The sequence below is a fragment of the Geotrypetes seraphini genome, chromosome 5, assembly GCF_902459505.1.
Source record: "Geotrypetes seraphini chromosome 5, aGeoSer1.1, whole genome shotgun sequence".
Taxonomy (NCBI): domain Eukaryota; kingdom Metazoa; phylum Chordata; class Amphibia; order Gymnophiona; family Dermophiidae; genus Geotrypetes; species Geotrypetes seraphini.
In genome coordinates this window covers 202,787,718-202,815,569 of record NC_047088.1, presented here as the reverse complement: position 1 = coordinate 202,815,569, position 27,852 = coordinate 202,787,718, and the positions used below count along the sequence as shown (strand labels likewise).

At 41.6% G+C, this 27,852-nt stretch overlaps 1 protein-coding gene across 3 annotated transcripts in view; it reads left to right on the top strand.

Annotated features, from left to right (window-relative positions):
• Positions 1–27,852, top strand: part of LOC117361290 (myosin-IIIb-like) — a 149,282-nt gene that overhangs the window by 35,450 nt on the left and 85,980 nt on the right. For all 3 annotated transcript variants that reach the window (XM_033946437.1, XM_033946436.1, XM_033946439.1), the window contains exon 2: positions 6,724–6,907. In XM_033946437.1, the coding sequence (XP_033802328.1) occupies positions 6,761–6,907 (147 nt within the window). In that variant the 5' untranslated portion in view covers positions 6,724–6,760. The remainder of the gene's footprint in view (positions 1–6,723; positions 6,908–27,852) is intronic.

Here is a 27,852-nt window from a genome sequence, read left to right as displayed (position 1 = left end):
GCATGACGGAAGGTAGAGGAGATGGAGTGGATGGGGGTGGGGGGGGGCGAAGAAGAGGATGGGGAAGAGCGCCACTGCCCCGGGCACCTCTCACCCTCACTACGCCACTGAGTAGACACCTACAGATATGAAATGAGATGAAAAGTATCAAGAAAAATGTGAAATAACTTGTAAGTTTCATGGCTCCACATAATTTTCTTCGTGGATGAACTGAGAATTTTTCAGCAGCCCCTCATACACTATCTTATAAAGGACACTGATCCTGGAATGCCTGTTATAGAATACTGTTCAGTGCTGATTTTATTCAACGCCAACGCCAAATTTTGAGTGCAGTTTATTGACTCCAGCTTTTATTGTATAGTAAAAGTATCTTCCATGTGAAAAAAATGGGGAGTGTGTGGCACAGTGGTTAAAGCTACAGCCTCAGCACCCTGGGGTTGTGGGTTCAAACCCACGCTGCTCCTTGTGACCCTGGGCAAGTTACTTAATCCCCCCATTGCCCCAGGTACATTAGACAGATTGTGAGCCCGCCGGGACAGAGAGGGAAAACTGCTTGAGTACCTGAATAAATTCATGTAAACCGTTCTGAGCTTCCCTGGGAGAACAGTATAGAAAAATTGAGTAAAAAATAAAAATTAAAAAAAAATCTGGCACGCCAGTACACAGTAATCATTTGCTTGCATTTCAAAAATATATTTAGCAAATTAAGTAGTCCTTTTACTAAGGTGCGGTAGCCGATTTAGCGCACGCTAAATGCTAACACAAGCTAACACGTCCATAGGATATAATGGATGCATTAGCAAGTGTTAGCATTTAGCACGCACTAAAGCGGCTAGCACGCCATAGTAAAACTGGACAGACAAATCACCAACCTGCTGTCCTCGACCACCGACTACAAAACCTTCAAGAAAGAAACTAAAACCCTACTCTTTAAAAAATACATAAAACCTGTTTAACATGACCAGTTCCTACCCAAACCCCAACTACCCACTCTATACCCATAACAAATCTAATATGCTTCTTATTACCCAACATGTATCACCTTAAGGTCTCGACAACTCTTATGTAATTCTTATGTAACTCTTACGACAACTCTTATGTTATGTTACAATTCTTGTAACCTCCTGACAACTCTTATGTAACCCGCCTTGAACCGCAAGGTATTGGCGGAATAGAAATCACTAATGTAATGTAATGTAAAAGGAGTCTTAAATATTACTTTTTAAGAAATGTACATTTAAAAATGTATATACAGCAAGATTTCTGGGCTTCTGTGTTCCTACTTACTCACCAAGGTCTTCCAGAAACAATGGTAGTGCTTGCTGACACAGAGACATGAATATTTTACTAGCCAATACTCTGTTACATTCAAAGCAGAGAATTCATGGGACTTTCACTCATGCCAATGAATTAAAGATCTTCATCAAGGAATGCTTTTATGGACCAGACGGAGCTGAAAATAAAATGCTTGACAAGTGAAATGACTTGGGAGCTATTGCATGGAATCTCTTTCTGACAACTGATAACCGAGGATGAAAACAGGTTAACTAAAAGGTAGGCTTTGCTTTAACTGAGATGGATATGACTTAGAGTTCATCAGGCTTGGAAACAAAATGTGAACAGAAAAGTCAATAGCTATTACCTGAACAGGTTGTTTATTTTCTTATTTTTAGATATGGAGTCTACGTGCTGCTGCTTTTTTCTTGTCTCTTTTTTTTATCATTCTCAAATTGCAGTTTTTCACTGGATATAACTTTGAATATTTAAGAATAAGCTTAGCTTAAGGTACTGCATGTGTATCTGCTCAGTTACGGAGCAAAGTGGATGTGTGCTGGAAACATTTCTGTTCAATGAAAATACAATAATAAGGCTTTTTTTTATATCACTTTTACTTGCTTACAGTAAATTCTACAGCAACCCTCATATGTGTCATATATTATGTGCATTTCTCTCCAATTCTACATATGTAGTAACATAGTAGATGACGGCAGATAAAGACCTGAATTGTCCATCTACTCTGCCCAATCTGATTCAGTCTAAAAATTCGGTGGTTTTTCTTCTTCTTCTAATCTATTTCTGGGCTTTGATACGCAGCTCCTGATTGGTGAGGCCTGACTTTAGTGCAGGAAGAGGCAGTCAGAGCATACCGCGAGTTATTTCCTTCACTCGCCGGCGCTCCGGCTGCTCTTTCCTGCCACTCCGGCTGCCCTCTCCTGCCTAGTCATTCGCGAATGACTAGGACCGCGAATGACCGGGGGAGCACTGTATATCAAGTCCCATCCCCCTTTACCTTTACTAAGCTAATGTTTTACCACTTATGCTTTCGGGACAGTCAGAAACACATCTTCAAGCAAGGAGTGAAGATGAAGGAACCGTGGTGGTCTTCACAGACATGCATCTTAAAACATGTGTTAAACTTATAAAAGGTATTGGTAGTCACAGCAAAATTTGGCACAATCTCAAATTATCTTAATGTGAAGTATAATCAAAATCAATATATCAGCATAAGCTATCCCCACAGCAAAAATAACTTTTATCAAAAATATCAAAAACTTATTCTCGTTTCTTGTAACTGTCTCTAAGAAATGAGAAAAAGTTTTTGATATTTTTGATAAAAGTTATTTTTGCTGTGGGGATAGCTTATGCTGATATATTGATTTTAAACTCATAAAAGGGCCATTTCTACTCAGTTCACAATTCTGCTTTTTTTAAGGTTTAGGTGTTTATCATTAGTAAATTAGGTGGGTCCATCAATGTTTTAAAGTAGATCAAATGACTGACAGCAGGAAAACATGAATAATTTATGGTAGAAAATGAACTGTGCACAGCTAATATTACAGAAGCTTAATGCCTGTACAGTAAACACAGAACAGGGAGCCTATATCATCCCTTCGACCTGGCTGGATAAAGCAGCCACACGAAGTCATGCGTTATGATTGAGACTAGAAAGAGACCTAATTGCTTTGAAGAAAATGGCAGAAACACTATTCTTAAAATAAATATACATGTTAGTATTAAAAGGCAGAACACATCATATTTTTAAAATGCTGACTATAGCATTTAAAATAATATGTATGTGACTCCCCAGGTCAGGAGAATGTCTCTGCTGCAAAGCAAAAGGTAGAAGGATCTCCTGGGAGTCATTATGGTAATTGGGAGCTGGTGGAGGTGGGGAGAGTCAAGCACAAAATGGGTGGAGTGAAGGATTGAGGATTGAGCCATGTTGAAAAGGTGTCCTGGGTTGCCCAGCCCCTGAGTATAAACTGAGTGGGAGGTCCCAGAGTGAGGAACTGAATCCAGTGCTCTTGGCCAAAGAAGCCTCTGTAGGAGAGAAGAGGAGACCTGAGTTGAGTTTTCCAGCTCAGAGAACTGGAAATGAGGAGGGCCTGTGGGAAAAGACACCCCAGGGGGGAGCAGAGTGGGAGTGGTGGAGCTACACTCTTGAAAAAGTCTGACTGGCGGTACCAAGGAGCACTGGTTTGGGAAGGCCATAATACTGACAATTACTGGTTGTGTCTTTGCTTCTTCATGCACCTAAACTGTAAATAATATACTTGTTTCATGCACTGTTCGTTTGAGTTGCTATAGTAAAAGAAAGCTCAGAGATCCCCTGCTTTGCCGCTAGTCATTGTTTGAGTGGTAGATGTTTGTGTAATGCTGACATTCCCACATGTGCTTAGTACATGCACAAACTGAGCTTGCTCAGATAGTGCCAGTGTTGGTGGCTGAAAGCATGCTACAGATTTCCTCATTCCTGGAGCAGCATGAGGGGGAGGGGCAGCTTAGGCAGTGGCAGGGCTTCAGCATCCCTGCCAGTCATTGAATGACTGCTGCAGTTTTGGAAGGGGCCTGAGTCCAAAGTGGTAGGGGGGCCCACCTATGGCCACACCACCGATAGTCAGTACTTCTGCACATACAGTACAGTCAGCAACACTGAATATACGTATATATAATATGCTGGCCACTGCTGGCTATAAATTTAGCAGTGGTATTCAACCTTTACACATATAACACAAACAGTTACTGTAGGCTTGCTTGAAGAAAACAGGCCTAAAGTAACAAATGTTGACTATATGTATAGTGACTGAATAGTAGTTCTATATCCTAACTGAAGCTCAGGCATTGTAACACCTTTACTGAAACTCACGCACGCCTCTCACAATTGACTTCACAGTCATTAGTAGCGGAATAGAAGCTTCCACTAAACAATACTTTAAGGAGAAGGTGAAACCCTACTATATGCCTTTGAAATTTACAGGATTCATTGGTTAGAACCTTCTAAGACAGGTAAACATTCCAGAGATCCTTTGTGCAAATTCTTCAGATTTATTCCTAGTAGCATATCTGTATTCAAATGTAATTCATTTCTCATTCTTCAATGGGTAGTTCTGTTTACCACGTAAAGTCTTAATCTGGATTGACAGTATATCTTGCTCTTGGTGGCTTCACTAAGATTGGATCTCTGTGGCATTCACAGCTGGTAATTAAGTGACTCAGGAGTACAAAGACAGAAAGTATCTGATTTACTAGCCATCCTGCTTCTTAAATTGCAGAACTACTCCTATAATGTGTTATGTTACAGTGAAAGGTAAAATCAGGCATTCACATTGCTTTTACAAGGTATAATTGCAGTGCTGAGAGCTGAAGAAATGCCACAGATAAAAGCTTCCAGAAATCCAAGGTCCAAACTAGTCTGTGGTTTTTTGTTTTTTTTTAATCAGGCTTCCTTTTTCTCTTCTTCAGTAGAGCTGTTACTGAATCTCAGGCCTTATTTTACCACTCATACCCTGTGGTCAGAACAGGATATTTTTTTTACTTCAGATCCTTTTATGTTATTTCATTTTTTTACATCCAAACATTTCTTCATGCTGTCTGGTTCCTCTGAACCTCAGATTCCTTTTAGTATAAGAACATAAGAACATAAGAAACGCCTTCGCCGGATCAGACCTAGGTCCATCTAGTCCGGCGACCCGCACACGCGGAGGCCCAGTTAGGTGTTTCTTATTGGAGACCCGGATTTCCCGTATCCCCCGATGTGATTTGCAAGAAGGTATGAATCCAACTTGCGCTTGAAACCCAGAACAGTAGTCTCTGCCACAACCTCCTCTGGGAGAGCTACTCTTCCTTCATCAGTAAGTCTTGCCTGGAGATAATGGGGTAGACATTCCACCCACAGCAGTCAGTGTTTTCTAAGCCTTTTACAGCCGCAGACTGAATATTCAATGCTGAGCCCTGTCCAGGCTCTGGCTTGAATATCCAGATACAGTAGACTTTCTGTTAACCGGATCTCAATTAATAAGAACTCTCAAGCAACAAGGAAAAATTGTTGCTAAGGAAAATTGCTAATGAGTATGATGAACCAGAAACCATGTGGACTTGAATAGAACCAATAGAATATTGCTGAAGTATGCATTTTGTAATTGGATCCTAGTGAAACAATTGTAATCTAATTGGAAGATGTACCAACTATATATGTTTAATAATGAATTGATGATGTCATAATCCAAATAAAATGGCCAGTCACTTGTAATTGGGTGATACTTTTTGGATGTTGTCCTACCAGTTAGTAGGATGCCCAAAACTCCCAAGGCCTTGAATGCTATTACTACACATTTGTGTCTGGTAGTATTTTTTCCTTGGCCTCCTCTGGAAATAGAGATAAAAACTGAGGGGGTATGTAGCCTGTTCATGTAATTATTTAGACCAAACAATTGTACCACATAAAAGTAGTACATCAAATCTGTGATAGGGCTGCAAGATTATTATTCAATACTAGTCTTATAGCCCGTTACATTAACGGGTGCTAGAATATATGTGTGTGTGTCTGTCTTTATTTCTTTCTCTCTCTCTCTCCTTCTTCTCCTCTCCTTCTGTATTTCTGTCTTTCTTTCTGTCTTTCTTTTTCCTCGTCTGTCCACCCATTCTCCCTTCCTTTTATCTTCCCTGTGTCCATCACTACCCCTTCACTGCTCCCCTTATCCAGCAGCAGCCCTTCTCCCTTTTTTAAATATCTCCCCTGTCCAGCAGCACCTCTTTCCTGTATCCCTGTCCAGCAATAGGCCTCCCTTCCTTTTTCTCCCCCCGTCTCTTCCCCTGTCCATCAGCACCTCTTTCCTGCTCCCCCATCCAGCAGTAGGCCTCCTTTCCTTTTTCTTTCCCCCTAGCATCTCTTTCCTGCTTCCCCGTCCAGCAGTAGGCCTTCCTTCCTTTTTCTTCCCCCCTAGCACCTCTTTCCTGCTCCCCGTCCAGCAGTAGGCCTCCCTTCCTTTTCCCCACCGTCTCTTCCCCTGTCCAGCAGCACCCCTTACCTCGCGTCTGCCCTCTGCCGACAGCCGCCTCAAGCTGCCGCGGCCTGCAGCCGCCGACAGCTACGGTGGCAGACAGCCTCCGCATCGCCCGAAGCTGACATCCGCCTTGGGAGAGAGAGATGCGTGGAAGTGCGCATGCGCACTCCTACTTGCAGGGACCTACAGGGCACGGAAAACGGGAGCATGCAGGTAAGAGTGCGCATGCGTGGCTTAGGCTTTTTTTATATTAGATAAAGAGACTGAGTTCCTAGTTTATCCAACCTGTGGGGAAATGAGCTTTACCTGTTGTAAAAGCAGGTAGTATTTGTGTACTTATAACTTCTCTGAATGGCTGTATTTATGAAGGCTCCATACCTGGCTGCCACCCATGGTACCACAGGGCAACTTGTATTCAAGCTGCTTTTTTTTCTTTTAGGAAATCAGTATATAGATTCTTCCCATATAATCCCAGCATGATTGGACTTGAATCATTAACCGATCCCTTGGTTACTTGGAACATTGTTGAAACCATTGGGAAAGGCACATATGGAAAAGTTTACAAGGTTAAAAACAAGAAAGATGGGAGCGAAGCAGCAGTAAAAATTTTAGATGCCATCAGTGTAAGTATAGCCATGTGGATGTGTGTGTATGATGATTCTCATATGTAACTTCCATGCACATTTGTCATTGATTGGTGGATCTAGATATGTGATTTTATCTGCAGTTACCTTGGTCAGTTTATCCTTAGTCATTAGGCCAATAGCAACTTTCAATTATAAACTACTATCAGGAATTAACGCACCTAAAATTCAGGCACTCACACTTATGCCAGCCTAACTGTGGCAGGTACATTCTCACAATATTCTCACAATATAACCATCAAACAATGTGGAGGAGTGAAGTTTAAAAATACATCAGAACCATAAGCACTTCAGTAAACTGTGTTCAAAATCAAAGTGATTTGGACAGTTTGGTGAAGTTGTGATTTTGTTGTGTTTTGTAAATTATATACATAAGTGGGAGCTCTGCCTATATCCCACCCATGCTCAGTCCCTGTGAATGCCCCCCTCCCCCGCGAATACACACTGTATAGGTTAAGTTGGTATTTGTAGCTTAGAGACCAGGCTGGCACTTATGCTCATGTGTGTACTTATACTACCCAGGGCTAGTGAGAGGATATTAGGTACCCTAGACTACAACTTCAACCTGGTACCTCTCCCAATTACTTTTAGGCCCTCCTTTTACTATGTACAAGGAATTCCAGAGTTTAATTACAAAGGTCCATCAAGCCTAACACTGGCCAATTCAGGTCACAAGTACCTAGCAGCAGGGCTGCCATCAGGGCAGTACCACCAGTCCTGCATTCAGGGGCCCGGAGCTGACAGGGGGCCCGGGCTCCCCCAGGGTCCTAGGCCACAGTCTAGGGGGAGGGGCGGTCCGCCCCACGTGGACAAGAGAGAACTGGATGGGGGACCCGCGGAGTTCAATACATCTCGAGCCGCGAGGCTCGTCTTCTGTTCCTGCCTGCCCTGCCGCTCACATATAGCCGATCGCAAGTGTTCCCTGATGTCAGCGCTGACGTCGGAGGGAGGGCTTAAGCAAAGCCTGCCCTCCGACATCAGCGCTGACATCAGAGAATACTTCCGGTCGGCTATTTGTGCGCGGCAGGGCAGGCAGGAACAGAAGACGAGCCTCGCGGCTCGAGATGTATTGAACTCCGCGGGTCCCCCGTCCAGCTCTCTCCTGTCCACGTGGGGCAGACCGCCCCTCCCCCTAGACTGTGGCCTAGGACCCTGGGGGAGCCCGGGCCCCCTGTCAGCTCCGGGCAGGAAACAGAAGACAAGCCTCGCGGCTTGAGCTTCGTTTTGCTGAGAAAGTTGCAAAGATGGGCTGGGAGGCAAACGCGGAACACTATATCATTTCTTCTAATATCATGTAACTTTTCCCCTCCTCCCCATCTATCCTCACGATCGTGTTTGTCTGTATATGTTTAATATGTTTCCCCTATACTCTTTAATACACTATTAACTCGTTCCTACTCTTCTATTTTAAATTTTTATTGTTAACCGGTCAGATATTTACTTTATGATCGGGATATGAAAAACTAATAAACTTGAAACTTGAAACTTGGGGGGGGAGTGCGTTTTGGACACAAGGCATGAACTTGGGAGAGAGGAAGGGAGGGAAAGAGATGCTGAGGTGGGGGAGAGAATGGGTTTTTGGACACAGAAGGCATGGACTTGGGAGAGAGAAAGGGAGGGAAAGAGATGCTGAGGTGGGGGAGGGAATGGGTTTTTGGACACAGAAGGCATGGACTTGGGAGAGAGGAAGGGAGGGAAAGAGATGCTGAGGTGGGGGAGGGAATGTGGTTTTGGACACAGAAGGCATGGACTTGGGAGAGAGGAAGGGAGGGAAAGAGATGGTTGTGTACACGGGGAATAGAAGAAAGGATAATTTTTGGTCATAGGGAGGGAGTGAGGTACAGAAAGTGGCATACCAGGGTGGGGGGGGGGGGCGGTCCGCTCCGCCCCAGGTTTACGTCCCAAGGGGGTGCACAGCTGGCCACCCTCCAGTGTTCTCCCTAGGCTGGCAAACTGCGGCTCTTTAGTCATTTGAGTGCCACCGCCGCCATTGGGAACAGGCTGGCGCCAAGTTCTCCCTGCTTTTCCCTGTGGGGCCGGCCAACTCTCGCCACTCGCGTCAATTCTGACATCAGAGAGGACGTTCTGGGCCAGCCAATCGCTGCCTGGCTGACCTAGAACGTCCTCTCCGACGTTAGAATTGACGTCAGAGGAGGGGCGGGATCGCGGCGCAGGAAGCAGCGCAGGGATGCTGACGCTGACTTCACGATCCTGCTGCGGGCTGCTTCACAGGTGGTGCAGGAAGGTCAGTGGGGCGAGCGGTCCTTCGGGGGTGGCGGGGGACTGAACGGCAAGGGTGGGAACACCCCCTTAGGGCTGGCACCCGGGGCGGCCCGCCCCCCCGCCCCCCCCTAGGTACGCCACTGCCCTAGTCTTTATCATTTTTTATCATTCGATCCACTTGTACCCGTTCTACTCCACTCAGGATATGAAACAGAATTAATGGACTACAGAAGGTTTCTAACTGGGCCCCTAAGTACATGTTTATATTTATTGTACTCTTGATATCCCATAATACAATAGGTCAAATTGGTTTCCAATAGTAAAAGTAATGTGTGACGGAAGGGGATTAATCCGGGCTGAGCGTCCCCTTCAAAGGGAGAAGACTTCCAGCCTATAGGGTAAAGACACAAAGACTGTGATAAATAGCAATTCAGTATCAGATTTATTTATTTATTTATTCATTTTCAAACTTACAATAAGTGTGACATATGTTCAAACAAATTAACAATAAATACATCACTTAATAATCATCATTGATACAAAACATAAAACTCTTATCACCCCCCCCCTTCCCACCCTTTCCTACCATATAATCAAATATCTTATAGAATATGTAATAGTAAAATAACTCCCCCTCCCCCCTCAATATTGAACTTGTAAATTTAAGGGAAACAATTTCATCTAAACAGTACAATATTTTGTTAATGGCTCCCACACATCTTGAAAGTTCCTGAAACATCCCCGCTGTATTGCAATAAATCTCTCCATTTTATAAACATGACATAAAGAATTCCACAAGAAATTATAATTTAATCTACTCCAATCTTTCCAATTATACGTAATTTGTTGAATGGCAACACCAGTCATTATGAGTAATAATTTATTATTGTTTGTAGAAATCTGACTTTTTGCTCTCATTGCCATACCAAATAGCACAGTATCATATGATAATGCCACTGGGTTATCTAATAAACAATTAATTTGGTCCCAAATTGATTTCCAGAAATTCATAATAAATGGGCAATAGAATAATAAATGTAAAGTCCCTGCTTCTAGATGACAGTGCAAACATTTATTAGACATAGAGCTATCCAATTTTTGTAACCGAACAGGGGTCCATAATGCTCTATGTAACAGAAAAAACCAAGTTTGTCTCATAGATGCCGACACTGTACATCTCATCCTCCAAGACCAAATTCGTGGCCATTGAGATGCAGTAAATTGATGCTTAATCTCAATGCTCCAAATGTTTCTTAGACCAGTGTTTAATTTCTTTTTAATAAGTCCATTTAATAATTTATACTACTGGGCAGCCTGGTGACCCAAGAAGTCTGCCTGAAAACATAGGAACTCCATACTATATTGATTATTAAGGTTTTTCCAATCAGGGAACCCCGCCTGAATGGCATGCTTCAGTTGCAACCATCTAAAACTTTCTGATTTATTAAGTCCATATTTATGTTGCAACTGTGAAAATTCAAGCATATTACCATTAGAAATAACATCATCTAATATACGTATTCCTGCTATCATCCAATGCTTCCAGACGAGCCTTTCTCCACCAATTTGAATCTTGGAGTTCACCCATATAGATTGATTTGTAGATTTGTAAATTGGAATAGTTGTTAAATTGCTTACATAACGCAATGTTTTCCATGTATCAGCTAATATTCTGCTATCTTTACTGTAACTAGGCATTTTGATACTGAGCACATGGCAAAGGCGCAATGGAGACATGAGTTGCCATTCTAACCACAGCCCATCTGGGAGTTTTTCCATGAGCTCTGGGAGGACCCAATACATACCCTGGCGCAAAATATAGGCTTGATGATACCTATAAAAATTGGGAAAATTTACCCCTCCCTCTGAAATTGGTCTTTGTAAAGATACCAAGGCCACTCTAGGAGTTTTACCCAGCCAAATACATTTTAAAAGAATGCTATTTAATTTTTTATAAAAGGACCCTTGAAAATAAACCGGCAACATACCCATCTGATAACAAACCACAGGCAAAATCATCATCTTAATAGTTTGGACTTTCCCCCACCATGAAAGATGTAAAGGATGCGAAGGGCATCTAGACCCCCAAGATATAAAAACAGATTAATAAATCTGATACAAAAGATGGTAATTTAACTGTTTTTATATCTTGAGGGTCTAGATGCCCTTCGCAACCTGTCTCTATACCCCACCGAATCCAACAGTTACATTATATTTTATATCCTTCTTTACATCACACTCGTTAATTAGCATAATCAAGTAACCATAGTAACAATGTAAATCACATGATTTCTAGCAAGTTAACTATTAAGACACATCTGCATTACTTCCTCTTTCTGCTATAGACATAAACTTTTAATTACAGTATTTTATCATTAACTCCATCGTACCTCAATTATGTTCTCCTAACATTTTTTTCACAATTCTATAAAGCATTCTATCGTGTCAGTACTATTTCTTCGTTCAGCATTCATTTTTCTCAGCCATATTCTAGTTCTAATTATTAACCTAGCTCTATAAAGAATATGATTAGATAGACTCTTGCAATTCTTATATGATTTCTATACCTAGCTCATTAACAAGAAATACGTCTTTTAATCAGTATTTCTCTATCATACTTAACTCTTATTCTCAGTTCTTCTTAATTCTGTTTTCACACTCCACTGTATAGTATGCTTCAACTTGTTAACACTAAGTGGCAGTAGCAAACTTCACAACATTTTTATCTATTTTATCCCTTCCATGACCTCTTGTTTATCACAAAGACATCTGGACCTCACTTCTCCTTAAGCTAATGATCCTCAGCATATTCTCATAGCATTTTTCTGTCAACAACTCACTGGTTCTGCAAAACCTGTTTATAAAGCAAAAGCCCTATCATGGGATTGTCACACTGTTGTAATTTTTAGTCCATTCTTCATAACAGCCGCTCCTATTTCTGCATTTATATTATTTTTTTCAAAGGTACCCATAAGGTTTAATTTGATTTTATATATGTATAAGGTGTGATCAAAAAATATGGTGAATTTTTAAATAAATAAATAAAGAGTAAAAGACATATTGCCATTAATCCCCTTCACAATACTCCCCCATTGCTTCCAACACACTTATCCCATCGTTCTTGTCACTTTCTGAAGCAGTTCTGGAAATCCTCTTTCGTAACTGTCTTTAATTGCACTGTTGTGGCTGCCTTGATGTCTTTTTGACTTTGGGGAAGAGCCAGAAGTGAAAATGGTGAATGAGGACACACCATGTTTTTACTTGACAGAAATTGCCTTATCAGAAACAATGTGTGACACAGAGCATTGTCATGGTGAAGGATGCAACGCTTTCCCATTTTTCAGGTTGTTTTCTCTGTACATCATTTCTTAAATGCTCTAATATCCCTTATAAGGATGTTCAGATCCTCAGGAATTTCCCTAATAATCAATCGCCTGTTTGATCAAATCATTTTGCTCACTCTTTCAACATTCTCTTGGATTTTTGATGTTGAAGGATGTCCTGATCTCTCCTCATCTTCAGCCGATTCCCAACCATTATGAAATTGCTCAAACCACTTGTAAACCATCTTCATGGTCACTGTAGAATCACCATAAACTAATTTTAACTTTCCGTGTGTTTCATTAGCACTTGTTTTTTTTCTTTTTTGCAGTTTGAAACAAAATTTCATGTTAAAGCGTTGTTTGTGATCCATGATTTTATGACACACGTTAAACACCTTCTCTCAACTGTTGCTCACAACCGACTGACTACACTGAAGAAGTTGAAACTTATCACACACTGTTACTAACCCCCTCTTTTACAAAGCCGTGCGGTAACGGCCCCAAAGTCCATAGAGATTTAAAGGGCTTCAGGGCTGTTGCTGCATAGCTTTGTAAAAGAGGGGGTAAGTGTGTGACACCAATGCACCGCTTCCCATATTGAAGATCCCTACCTTTACATTGGATGGCGCTCGGCAGCAGTATTCACCATATTTTTTGATCACACCTCATATATATGTACCATGCAACATGAGCCATGTAAGGAAGATGGATTAAAATTTATTCATTCACTGCATTGCTTCATATTTTTCTTTTTCCTGCAATTTCATCTCATCCCAAACAATTTAAAGATATTACCTTGCTTAAGCCTTATATTGTAATGCCATCCTCACTCCTCCAGTGTACCAGCCAAGTGCTAGTCTACATTCTTCTGCATGTCCACCTTCTTGATACTCATAATCACATTTCAAGTTTCAAGTTTTATTTTAATTTGATGAATCGCTTAACTTAATTTTTACTAAGCGAGTTACAGCATAAAAAGATAACATTTATTTAAACATAATGTTTTTTAAAAAATAAAAAAATTGTTTTTAAAACAATAGTTAGAACTGACAGACATACAGACCAACTCAGAAAACCTCATTAATTCAAGTCATAAATGAAAATATACTATAAAATTGATAAAAGTTATAAACAATAAAAAAACTACCAAAGAAACCCAGATCCGATTATAAAGAAGGTACTTTCCCAGGAATCACTGAAATCATTCATTAAAAAATAGGTCTTCAAAAGTATTTTAAACCTTGCAAATGATTGTTCAGCTCTGATAGGAGGAGGAAGATTATTCCATAAAAGTGAAATTACAAAATATGCTGCTGATCAAGTAGATTCATAGTGGGCGAACTTTGGAGGTGAAAGAATTAGTCTATTGACAATGAGAGATTGTAATGAATGAGATGGCGTGTATGGAATAGTTACAGATGCTAGATACAGGGGTTGACTATCATGGAGTGCTTTAGATGTTAAACATAGGATTTTAAATTGGCATCTAAACTGAACCAGTATAAATGTATATATAATAGAGTTACATGATCATGAAGTTTAGCTTTACACAAAAATCGTGCTGCAGAATTCTGAAGTGTTGGAGAAGACTCTACCTGTTCTGTTTTTATTTTTACCTCATGGGATTTTGCTGTATTTTTTTATGGGTTCTCTTCATTCACTTTGATGTACTATATTTATGCTGTAGACTCCTGAGGCATGCACTGTAACTGAAACATGGGCTTTGTCAAGTCAGAGAAGATCCCAAGGTATTTGTTGTACCCAGTGGACTAATATTCTTTATTTATTGCCTTTCTGAAGGAATTCACTCAAGGCAGTGTACAACAGGAATAAGTCAACCATAAGCATACTTTCAAATGTATGAAAAAAAAAATCTTGCCCTGGTAGATGGAGGGAAGAAACGCAGATAGCAGATTAAATTTCACAATACACTGAATTGCAATAGTCAGTTCTTGAAAGGACAAATGCATGAAGAAAAGGTATGCTTTTTAGCCCAGTTCTTGAGCAGTTCCCAGTTGACCAGGCAAGATCAAGATTTTCACTCCTTTCAGAGGGCTACCATCTATCAAATGTCCACATCTATTCATCCCCTCCACCACCCACTGCAGTCCCCCATATACAAGGGTCTTCAACTACTGACAGGGTAAGGAAGAAGTCCACCATATTGTCCTCCTTACCCCATTAGTTCCGTGCCGCATTGATGAGGGAAGCCCCAGTCACACATTGCACTGGACCCTCTTCAGCCTCAATGAAAGACCTTTCAGCTTTTAGCTACCGGCAAGGTAAGGAGAAATAGATTATTGCAACAACTTACTAATATGAATTACACAAAAGAAAATTAGGCGCCTCCAAATAATTCAAAACACGGCCATCAAACTTATTTAGAATTCTAATAAATTTGATCATGCCACACCCCTGTTGGAAAAGGTGCACTGGCTCCAGATAAAACACAGGATTTCCTATAACATTTCTTTATTAACTTTTAAAACACTATTATCTAAAACTCCCCAGTTCATTAATAAACTTCTCATTCCCTATGCAACCTCCTACGCAACCTCCCATACTCTCAGATCAAGGGATCTCTGACTATTAACCATTCGGTTTTTAAAAATAATTAATACAAAATTCCAGGACATCTTCTCTGTTGCGCCATTCAACTCAGGAACACGTTACCAACCTATCTGAGAGAAGAAAAAAATTGTGATAGCTTTAAAGGCCAACTTAAAAGTCATTTGTTTAAAGAAGCCTTCAGCCTGTGACAGCATGCAATAACAGACATCGCCCATAATCTTTCAATGAAGTATCTTTCTTACCCCGAGCCTCATATTTTTACCCTACGTGTTCTTCTTTACTATAACAATTGTATTTCCTTCCGTCCTACCTTCCGTTTCTGTTAGTCTCTGTATAGTTTTGCAGTCTATATTTTAAAGTTAATGCTAATTTTAGTTTCCCCAATTATTTTTTTATTGTACCTTGCTTAGAAATCCTTACTTTTATTATACCTTGCTTAGAAATCCTGATAAGCGATTTTATCAAATTTTTAATAAAAATTGAAACCTGAAACTTAAAACTTGAAATAGTCCACCACTTTGTCTCTCCTTACCACACCGGCTCCTTGCTGTGGATGATACAAAGTTATTCAAAGTAGTGAAGATGCAGTGGGATTGTGAAGATCTGCAAAGTAACATAATCAGGCTCGAGGAATGGGCATCGACATGGCAAATGAGGTTCAACGTGGATAAGTGTAAAGTGATGCATGTAAGTAACAAAAATCTCATGCACGAATACAGGATGTCTGGGGCGGTACTTGGAGATACCTCCCAGGAAGGAGACTTGGGAGTTCAGATTGATAAGTCAATGAAGCCGTCCACGTAATGTGTGGCGGTGGCAAAAAGGGCGAACAGAATGCTAGGAATAATAAAGAAGGTGATCACAAACAGATTGGAGAAGGTTATCATGCCGCTGTACCGGGCCATGGTGCGCCCCTACCTGGAGGCTGCGTCCTGCACTGGTCGCCGTACATGAAGAAGGACATGGTACTACTCGAGAGGGTCCAGAGAAGAGCGACTAAGATGGTTAAGGGGCTGGAGGAGTTGCCATATAGCGAAAGATTAGAGAAACTGGGCCTCTTCTCCCTTGAGCAGAGGAGATTGAGAGGTGACATGATTGAAACATTCAAGGTACTGAAGGGAATAGACTTAGTAGATAAGGACAGGTTGTTCACCCTCTCCAAGGTAGGGAGAATGAGAGGGCACTCTCTAAAATTGAAAGGGGATAGATTCCGTACAAACGTAAGGAATTTCTTCTTCACCCAGAGAGTGGTAGAAAACTGGAACGCTCTTCCGGAGACAGTCATAGGGGAAAACACCCTCCAGGGATTCAAGACAAAGTTAGACAAGTTCCTGCTGAACTGGAACGTATGCAGGTAGGGCTAGTCTCAGGACGCTGGTCTTTGACCACAGGGCCGCCTCATGAGTGGACTGCTGGGCACAATGGACCACTGGTCTGACCCAGCAGTGGCAATTCTGATGTTCTTATGTTGGAAACTTTGCCCACACCAGATCCTCTTCAGCTCTTGTAGAAGGGCCTCGATGAAAGACCTTCCAGCCTCAGCTAAAAGAGCTAACTACCCTGTTCATCAGAAGTAGACCACTTGATAAGCTGGAAGAATGAACTGGCATAACCTTAATAAGGCTACACCTTATTTAAAGCAGATTTAATTGATGAGGCATATAACAATACCTTTATTCAAAGAAATTTGGTCTCTGCCAATAACCTGATGCTTTTCATAAGAACATAAGAATTGCCACTGCTGAGTCAGACCAGTGGTCCATCATGCCCAGCAGTCCACTCACGCAGCGGCCCTCTGGTCTAAGACCAGCACCCTAATTGAGACTAGCCCTACCAGCGCACGTTCTTGTTCAGCAGAAACTTGTCTAACTTTGTCTTGAATCCTTGGAGGGTGTTTTCCCCTATAACAGCCTCTGGAAGAGCGTTCCAGCTTTCTACCACTCTCTGGGTGAAGAAGAACTTTCTTACGTTTGTACGGAATCTATCCCCTTTCAACTTTAGAGAGTGCCCTCTCGTTCTCCCTACCTTGGAGAGGGTGAACAACCTGTCCTTATCTACTAAGTCTATCCCCTTCAGTACCTTGAATGTTTCGATCACGTCCCCTCTCAATCTCCTCTGTTCGAAGGAGAAGAGGCCCAGTTTCTCTAATCTTTTGTTGTACGGCAGCTCCACCAGCCCCTTAACCATCTTAATCGCTCTTCTCTGGACCCTTTCGAGTAGTACCGTGTCCTTCTTCATGTATGGCGACCAGTGCTGGATGCAGTACTCCAGGTGAGGGCGTATCATGGCCTGGTACAGCGGCATGATAACCTTCTCTGATCTGTTCGTGAATCGTGATCCCCTTCTTTATCATTTCTAGCAATCTGTTTGCCCTTTTTGCTGCCGCCGCACATTTTGTGGATGGCTTCATCGACTTGTTGATCAGGACTCCCAAGTCCCTTTCCTGAGGGGTCTCTCCAAGTACCGCCCCGGACATTCTGTATTCGTGCATGAGATTTTTGTTACCGACATGCATCACTTTACACTTATCCACGTTGAACCTCATCTGCCATGTCGATGCCCATTCCTCGAGCTTGATTATGTCACGTTGCAGATCTTCGCAATCCTCCTGCGTCTTTACTACTCTGAATAACTTCGTTTCAGTAGAGCACGGAGACTCAGGGCTCAAGAAGGCTTTAGTTCTAGCCGTGAACACCACATGGAATAAGATACCATCACACCAGAAGTTCCAAAAAAGTGATTATAGGTAATAGAAATCCGAAACACTTCCCGCCCTAACAGCAAAAAAGAAGGGATTATAAGAATTTTAAACAGGTCACATGCAACACACAATTACCTTCAGATGCATAAAAGGGTTCACTGTGGCTGCTACTGATCGTCAGTAGCAGCCTCAGAGAATCCTATGCTAATGCATTACAAGGAGCTCATTACACTTCCCCCTTCGTATTCACGGTGGTTAGGGGCAGAGCTGGCCCGCGAATATTAAAAAACCACAAATAATATTCGGGCCAGTTCTGCCCCTAACCCCCGCTTCCCCTGGCTATTTTAAGCCCTGAAAGCCCCCCTTAAGCCTTACCTGGTGGTCTAGCCGGTTTTCAGGTAGGAGCGATCTTCCTACGCTCCTGCCCCGTGCAGATCGTTCACAGGAAATGGCTGCCATGAGCTCCCGTAGTCTCTCGAGCCATTTCCTGTGAGCAATCTGCACGTGGCAGGAGCGTGGGAAGATCGCTTCTGCCCCGAAAACCCGCTAGACCACCAGGTAAGACATAAGGGAGAGCTTACGGAAACCGCGAATACGGAGGGAGAAGTGTATTTATTTGTTTAATTTGTTTTCTGTCCTGAGCTCCCCAAGGAGCTCAGAATGGGTTACAGGTTAAACATACATAATATTCAGTTAACAGATTACGATTTGCCATAATTACAGTACAAGATTTTATCCTGTCACATACTAGAGGTCTAATACCAATATAGATAATATACAGTTTACAGGTTAAATTTGCCATAGTAATAGTGCACAAATTTTCAATCCAAGGTTTTAATCCTAAATTAGTATTCTAATGAGAACTCTGAGTAATACACAGCAGGAATATGCATTTTTTCCTATGCAAACTTTACCGACGGACTGAGATATTATAGTCTTACTTTCAGGCACTGACAGGAAAGTTAGAATATGACAGCCCAACTTGCTGATAAAGGCCCCAACAACCATTAAAAAAAATCTCTCCATCCCACTGTTCCTCTCTGTCCATGGCCCTGTCCCCCCCTCCTTGCTGAGCCCCTTGATACTGCCCCTACCTCCACCCGCTGAGCCCCCTGATGCTGCCCCCAAGCCTCCGTACTTTTTTAGCAAGATCGGCAGAAAAAATGCCCATTCCCTCCTGCCTCTGCCACTGCTGCCTGGACCCCCAAGCCCCCCTATCTTCTAATGAAAACTGGCAGGAGGGACTCCCACTCCCTCCTGCTGGCAGGCCTGCCTCTTCAAAATGATGGGCCTTCTCCTTCCTTGTGCATTCTAGGATGCACTGGGAGGGACCTAAGACCTTGATTGGCTCAGGAACCTAAGGCTCCTCCCCTGGGGGGAGACCTTATGCATTTGAACTAATCAGGGCATTAGGCCCCTCCCAGTGCATCCCAGGATACACCAGGAAGGGTAGGGGGTTTGGGGGGTCCTGGCTGCCTCAGCCAGGTGAGAATAGACCCACTGGACCACCAGGTGGCTCTTTGTCAGGATGGGGGAGGGGTTTTGGGGAGGGCCAGCAGCAGGAGTGAGTGGGTATCCCTCTTGCTGATTTAGAAAAAAAAATATTGGGGCGGGGCGGTCATTTCTGGCCTGACTGTTTTTTTAAAAAATAGGCACAAATGTGCTCAACAGCTGTGCCCATTATAAAAAAAAACTGCCCCCTGCGCCGAACAGTTGAATAGCAAGGGAAGTCCCAGAGTTGCTCAGCTGTTTGGGACAGGGAAAACAGCTAGCCTGGTAGGAGGGAGGAGCTGTACCTAGCGATTGCTCTTTTGAGCAAGTGCTAGGCACAGTTCCTCCCCCCACTTTTACCGGTGATTCTCCACACGAATAGCATGCATATCATTTGCATGCTACAGTGTTGAGTATTGCTATTTAAAGAATAATCGCTCACATCACAGTATTTTCTACCTTTGGTATTGGAGCTTTGTGCATCTGGCCCTAAGTTTGCATCTGAAGCACTGGAGATTAAGTGACTTGCCCACAAAGAGTGGTACATTATAACCTCTCTTTCCTTTTTTATTTTTATTTTATTTTTTTCTTAGGTCGTTTACTTATGGCTTTCTGCTATATCTGAACTAACCTCAGCTTGGCCTATCATTTAATGAGCCTTCTTTCAGAATATTCTATTATCTCCATTTTTATAATCCTTACCTTGCCTAACCAAGTCACCTCTCAGTCAAAAGTGAAATATCATTGCTTCCTCTGAATCTAAGCAGACCTGCGGGGTGATTCTATGCATTGACATTTGTGAAGCAGAGATTTTCCATTCCTGGGAGCTCTGTGGTCTCCCCATTCCTGAATTAAGCCCAAGGAATGGAAGTCTGGATTGGGAAGTACCTCTGAATCTCATAGATGGTAGCACACACCATTGAAACTTAATCACTAGAACAGCTCACTTTCATCTGTCTCTATCTGCCTGTCTCTCTTTCTCACACACACTGACCACCATTCATGTAGGTTTGTAATTATATCAGAGTCCTGCATATCCATTTAAATTTATCTTCTTACCCATTGATTGTGTTGTTTAATTACAAGTTGACCTTCTAAAAGTGCTCCTAGGCCAGTCGTTTCAATAGGCGGTGTTAGTGGCAGCTGTGTGTGATAAATGAAGGAAGATAAGCTATGTTTCATTAGTAGTCTTCAGATCTCGGCGTTTGCACCTTTTTTGTTCAGTCTATGAAAGTGAGTAGGTCCATCGCCTCATAGTTTAATAGACTCTTGTTCTGAATTAAACAACCTGTCATGAGGGGTTTCTATGTCACTAAAGGCCTCAATCACAATTGCTAGTAATTGGCATCTTATATGGCAGTCTCAGCAGAGAGATCAAGGATTTAATGACCATGAAAATTGAATCATCTTCTCATCACGGAAGTGGCTCTTTAATCTCAAACAGGGTTGAGGCCTGCTGGCAGGCAAAATACTACAATATACTGTAGGGTTTCTTTCCCCTCATTTATTCTCAGCTGTTTTCTTTCTCCCTAGCATTAATTCCATGCAGCTACTCTGTCACCAGCAAGCACTTCCCTGACAGCCATTCTCTGTACGAATGCATGCTCTGTATTCCTCTCAGTGCACGCGAGTCCTTCCTTTGCAGCCACAGTTAAAATTATTTTCAATTTACTGTCTCAAAAAAAAAAAAAAGTCAAATGTCTTCTAGAACTGAATTTAATCAGTTCACTGTGCACGGGAGCTTGAAAGCTTTACTTTTTAACACTCCAGATGCGTAACTTTGATATAAATCTCTATGCAGTATACCTTGATAATGCCCTTCTAAGGCAGGACTAGGAGATAACAGGGCAAAATGGGGGTAAAAAAAAGAGCATTAAAAAGAATGAGAAATTTCACAAATGACATCAAACTGAACCGCAAAATCTAGAGAATGTTCCTTTTTCAATTCTTGGATGTCCTCAGGCAGAATTACATTGCAAATCTAGTGCTTATGTGTTCAATAGCCCGTGTACATGGAACACAGTGTGCATGGTAAAATGGCAGAAATAATCATTATACGAGGATGATTGTTTCTTGAACTATTTTGCCAGTTCACTCGGAAAAGAAAGTCTGTTCAGGCAGGTACATCTCCTTCCTCTGTCATAATTTTTCTGGATCTGGACCACAAGGCCCTTCAGACGGAGTAGAGAGAGAGTGTTTATTAAAATAAATTCTCTCTTGTATTTCCCTAAAACTAATCTGCTACTATATTACTGATATAATAAAAGACTGAACAAAGTCTTGTTCCCTTCTCTTAATTACTTTTATATTATATGTTGTTTTTATTCCAATTCCATGTTTTAATTTTACTTTTCAATTCATCTTCAGAAATGCATTGCCACAAGGCAGCAGGTAACGTTCAGTGACCTTCTGCAGCAGCCAGTCTATCATTCAGGCATAGAAATTGATTTTCCATTTTTGGAATGTGAAGAATTGGGGAGTGCCCACAGTCCATTACCAGAGCACGTAGTGACTCTGATACTCATGCAGGCTGCAAAAAACGCAGACCATTCTAAAATCTCGTATAACACAGCAGAGTAACCCCTAGTGAGACTATCACTATGGGTCATAGGTGCCATTTTGAACCCAGTTCAGTTCTGAGGTAGGAGAAAAGGGGGACTGGTTCTACCCTGACCCATTAGACTACCAGAGAAGTGCAAGCATCTACCACGCTTTCGGTAAAAAAGTATTTTCTTAGATTATTCCTGAGCTTATCACCTCTTAATTCCATCCTGAGCCCTTTTATTCTAGAGCACAGGTGTCGAAGTCGGTCCTCGAGGGCCGCAATCCAGTCGGGTTTTCAGAATTTCCCCAATGAATATGCATTGAAAGCAGTGCATGCACATAGATCTCATGCATATTCATTGGGGAAATCTTGAAAACCCGACTGGATTGCGGCCCTCGAGGATCGACTTTGACACCCCTGTTCTAGAGCTTCCTTTCAAATGAAAGACTTGCTTTTGGTAGGAATCTCTTTGCTATATTTTTAAAATGGAGCAGTGTATGGCCATTCAGCAGGGAAATTACAAGAAATGTATGGATGTTTGGAAACCTTTAACTAAATACTGTAAGGATTGATTTCTTTAATTGTCCCTTTAACATACACATCCAGGGTGGGAGGGGGGTACATTTTGGAATTGGTTTCAGGGGTATGTATTGATTGTTCTTGAAGGTATTTATTTATTGATTAATAGGTGGAAGGGAGGGGGGAATTAATTTTCCTTTTTATACATTTTTGTAAGTTAAGGTGTTTTAATTTTAATATTATATGTAAATGTATTAATTATTGTGCACTTCTGTAGTTTAAAAATTGAATAAAGAATTAAAAAAAACCCAGAAAGACTCACTTCATGCACATTTATGCCACATAGGTATTGTGTTCAATTCTGGTTTTCTTATCTCAAGAAAGATATAGTGGCACTGGAAAAGGTTCAAAGAAGAGCGACCAAGATGATAAAGGGGATGGAACTCCTCTCATATGAGGAAAGACTAAAATGGTAAGGGCTCTTTGGCTTGGAAAAGAGACAGCTAAGAGGAGATATGATTAAAGACTACAAAATCCTGACTGGAGTAGAATGGGTACAAGTGGATCGATTTTTCACTCCATGAAAAATTACAAAGACTAGGGGACACTCGATGAAGTTACAGAGAAATACTTTTAAAACCAATAGGAGGAAATTTTGTTTCACTCAGAGAATAGTTAAGCTCTGGAACGCATTGCCAGAGGTTGTGATAAGAGCAGATAGCGTAGTTGGTTTTAAGAAAGATTTGGACAATTTCTTTTTTTTATTAGAATTTTCATAAATGTATCTGTAAATATACAGGATATGGAAATCAAAGGAAAAATAAAAAACAAAACATTTTTACATTATTACATCAATTCCATCAAGCCCTAATTATTGGGAGAAGACTGCATCTATAGTAAACAAGAAAATTCAAAGGAAAAAAAAGAAAGATAATCAATCCTCAATTTCTAGACGTCACATATGTAATTAACTCCTCATAATAGAAATCGGAAAAGAAAGGAAGTCACTTCTCATATGATTTAAGAAATTGCTCTAAATGAATTGGATCAAAAAACCCACAATCCTTATTCTGAAAATTTAACAAACACTTATATGGAAACTTCAAGAAGCAAGTGGCACCTAGCACAACTCTAGATTTCAATGCCAAAAAAGGTCTTTTGTCTGAGTTTTGTTGACTTTGCCACATCAGGAATTGGTTTGGACAATTTCCTGGAGGAAAAGTCCAAAGTATGTTATTGAAAAAGACATGGGGGGAAGCCTTTGCTTGCCCTGGATCGGTAGCATGGAATGTTGCTACTCTTTGGGTTTTGGCCAGGTATTAGAGACCTGGATTGGCCACCATGAGAACGGGCTACTGGGTTGGACTCAGTGAGGCTATTCTTATGTTCTTAAATATCTCTATTATATCTCCCCTCTCCCACCTTTCCTCAAAGGTATATATATTGAGATCTTTTAGTCTATCCCCATACAGTGGCATAACGAGGGTGGAAGGTGCCCCCTTGCCCTCTTCTCCACCCCTCTGCCATGTGCACTCCCCTTCCCTTCTGTTTAGTTTCCCCAGTGCAAACTGCATCTTTAACTTGCTGCCCATACCAGCATCGGCTCTCCCTCCGATGTCACTTTCTAATCATGGGACCTAGAAGTAATGTCAGAGGGGAGCTAGAGGTACGGTGGAGAGAACTGAAGGCGTGCACACGCGTGTAATGGGGGAAGAATGGGAAGGAGCGGAGGGGGGGGAGAGGAGGTGCAGAGAGGAGAAGAGATGTAGGCATCTCCACCAAGACAGCACCTGGAGCAGTCTGTCCCCCTCTGCGCCCCCCCCCTACTATACCACTGTCGCCATATGAGGACCACCAGCCATTTTAGTATTCTTCCTCTGGACTGACTCCATCCTGTTTATATCTTTTTGAAGATGTGATTTCCAGAATTGTACACAATATTCTAAATGAGGTCTCACCAGAGTCTTATACAGGGGCACAATTATATGCAAGCTATTTGTGCGGAGAATCACCAGTAAAAGGGTGGAGGAACTGTGTTTGGTGATGCTCAGAAGAGTAATCGCTAGGCACAGCTCCTCCCTCCTGTCAAACAGCTCTCTCTCTGCCCCAATCAACTAAGCTGCAGCACTCCCCGAAGTCACCAATGGATTCGAGGTTTTCCCTGCCACTCAGCTGTTCAGGGCAGGAAGAGCAGTTTTTTATTTTTAAATGGACACAGGCTCCTCATGGGAAAGGCCTTATGTGTCTAAGCCAATCAGAGCCTTAGGCCCCTCCCAGTGAATCCCAGGATGCACCGAGAGGAGAAAGGCCTGTAATTTTTAAGAGGCAGACCTGCAGGCAGGAGGGAGTGGGCATCTTTGCTGCTAGCCTCCTTAGAAGATATGAGGGGAGCATGGGGGGAGGGGGTAGAGCATGGGGGGGCTGGGCAGTGGCAGCCGAGACAGGCAGGAGTGGACATCCCTCCAGCCTATCTAGAAAAAAAAGTATTGGAACTTTGGGGGGGGGTAGGCATCAGGGAAGCTCAATGGGAGTGGGAGGGGGTAGCCTAAGAGACACTCAGTGGGAGGGGGGATGGGGGGATCGGTGGGAGGGAGGGATTTTATTTTAATGGTTGTCGAGGTCTTTACAAGCAGGATGGGCTGTCATACCCTTACTTTCCTATCAGTGCCTGAGCCATTTTAAGCCAATCATGGCTTTAGGCCTCTCCCACTGAATCCAAGTTGCATTGGGGAGGGGAAGGCCCATCATTCGTAGCACACAGCCCTGTAGGTAAGAGAGAGTGGGCTTCCCTCTTACAGATTTTGCATTGGAAGGTATGGGGGTGAAAGGGTGATGTACCGGCGGGTGCTGTTGCCTGGTGTCCGGTGATGTGGGGTTGTTGCCTCATTTCTAGGGTGTCAGGTGATGAGGGGGCAGGAATGTTGTGGGTTGTGGGGGGGGGATGTTAGGGCGGTTGTGGGGAGGGGTGTAGAGCTCCAGCTGATCCTGGCAGGAGGAATCCCCTTCAGCTGAGCCGGCATGAATCCCCAAAACCAGCTCAGTTGATGGGGATTTCTCTGCCGCTATCATCTGCTGGCAAGTCCTCAATGTGCTGGTGGTGGTGGGCTCTGGGTTGTGGAAGGGGGTTGTGACCACTGGGGGAGTAAGGGGGGAGATCATGCCTTAAAACCCTCCAGTGGTCATCTTGTCAGTTTGTTCACCTTTGGTGGCACTTAGACCTGTTTTACTTTGGTCTAAGTGTAAGTTCTGGCTAGGATGTCCTGGAAAAGCTTTGATTACTGCTTCAGGACGTTTAGGTGGCAGCCTACCCGGTTCCTGCCCATAACATACCTCCTAACATGCCCCTTTGAGCTCTGGATGCACAGCAGCTTAGAAGTGCTACTGAATGTCCAGAAAGTTTGGTTTGATTGGCACTTGGACATCCCTGCTATTAGGATGTCCAAGTGCCGACTTTAGGCAGGTTTATGAATATTAAAAATTTTTGATTATGTCCCCCATAGGTTTTTAAAATAGTAGACATATAAGGGTCGTTCAATAATTTATCTACCTGAGTATGAAAGAAAGAAGCAAGTGCCTTGAAACAAGCCTGTGCATGTTGTGACATGTCTCAAGGTTACATTTTACCCTGCACTTCGTGCTTTGCAGTGCAGTTTCTTACACGGGATATTTTTACACCTGTCCATTTTAGATTTTGTTTGTTCTATCCTATCTGATTTTGCTCATATTTGATGTACCAACATTTGGGACCCCTGAGGAAGGAGTGTTTCTTGAAAACACGACCCATGTCGGGTCTGGTCCACATGAATGTCAGGACCAGAATTTTGGATGTTAGTTCATGTATTTTTATGTATTTTTCATGTGATTGATATCATTTTATACACTTTTATGCATTTGGTTAAATTTTTGTAAATTAAAATTCCTGCACCCTTTACATTTCCCTGCAGTTTTGTTTTGTTTCAAGGTTACTCATGCACAGTTACGGCTTAAATACTGTGTGTAGTTCTGGTCACCATATCTCAAGAAAGAGACGACTCAGGGGTGATATGATAGAGGTCTATAAAATAATGAGTGGAGTGGAAAGGATAGATGTGAATCGCTTGTTCACTCTTCCCAAAAATACTAGGACTAGGGGACATGCAATGAAGCTACTAAGTAGTAGATTTAAAACAAACCAGAGAAAATATTTCTTCACACAATGTGTAATTAAACTCTGGAATTTGTTGCCAGAGAATGTGATGAAATCAGTTAGTTTAGCGGGATATCAAAAAGGTTTGGCTTAGCCAATGAACAATTACGGGAAGACAATTTGATTGGATGGACTAACGCTTAGTCAGATTGGGTAGAGGCGTGTCTTATGGATCTGATCAGCCCGGGTGTTCTGTTTTCAACTGAAGGTGCTGATTGGCATTGTCATAGATACTTTCTTGAGCCTGTTACTGGTTAAATGGTAATACGTTGGCCTAATCAATGTCTAAATACGGAAAGGCAATATGAATGGATGGAATGCCATACAATTAGAGTGGATGGAGGCGTGTCTTATGGAACTGATTGGTCCAGAAATTGTTTCTTCAATGAAAGCTCCTGGATTGCAGTTTGACTTTATTATATTGATATTTATGAATATAATATTGAAAGATTATAAAGATTCATTGATTTAATGAATGAAAGGCTTTTCTGTGTGTGATGTGGTGGTTCCTTGTGGCTATAGCTATGTGTGCTGATTTGGGTTTCTTCATTGGGTTTAATTATCTATCTGGGAAAGTAATGAATGAGGGAATATTAATATGGTATTGTGATGTTCATTAAATATTTGTATCTGGGAAGACAATTTAATATGGAATGATAATAATTAAATTATAGAGGGTTTTATTAAGTATGAATTATTAAATACATAGTGTCTCAGGTATTTGATTGGAGGAGAGTGTGATTAATAATTGAAAAGTATTTTAAAATTATATTATATTTAAGGTGTAAGGTAACCTTGAAATTTAAACTCTTATTTGGGATTGTTATATTTGGGAAAATTATATGTTAATTATAATAATTTTGTAATGTTTAAAGTTACAATTAATATAGATTTATAGTGGTTTATATAATTTCCACATTGTACTCTTTTAGAGATGGAATAGGCTTTCTAGGTGAATTTGATTATGTATTTAAGTTCAAATAATTAATTTTATTTATTTATATTATTTATATTTTGAACATGAAGAATATCTTATGATGGAATTTTTATTAATTTATGGGATTTTTGTATGATTTTGTATGATTCAATTACACTTTGTATATTTTAATTAGTAGCTAATTAAGAATATTATAATAGCTTGTAAGGAGTTTTTCAGTACCTGATCACAATTTACATTTCCAAGTTTTTCGTAATAAATTGGGGTGGGTGGGGAGGGTTGGGGAAGTGGGAAGGTAAGGGTGGGTATAGGGGTAGGTGGTATTATATATTTGATTTTGCTTATTGGGAAAATGATTTATTAAATATTACTTATAAGAGGAATTGCAGGAATACAACGTTTTCATTTCAAATAATGAATTATAAGAT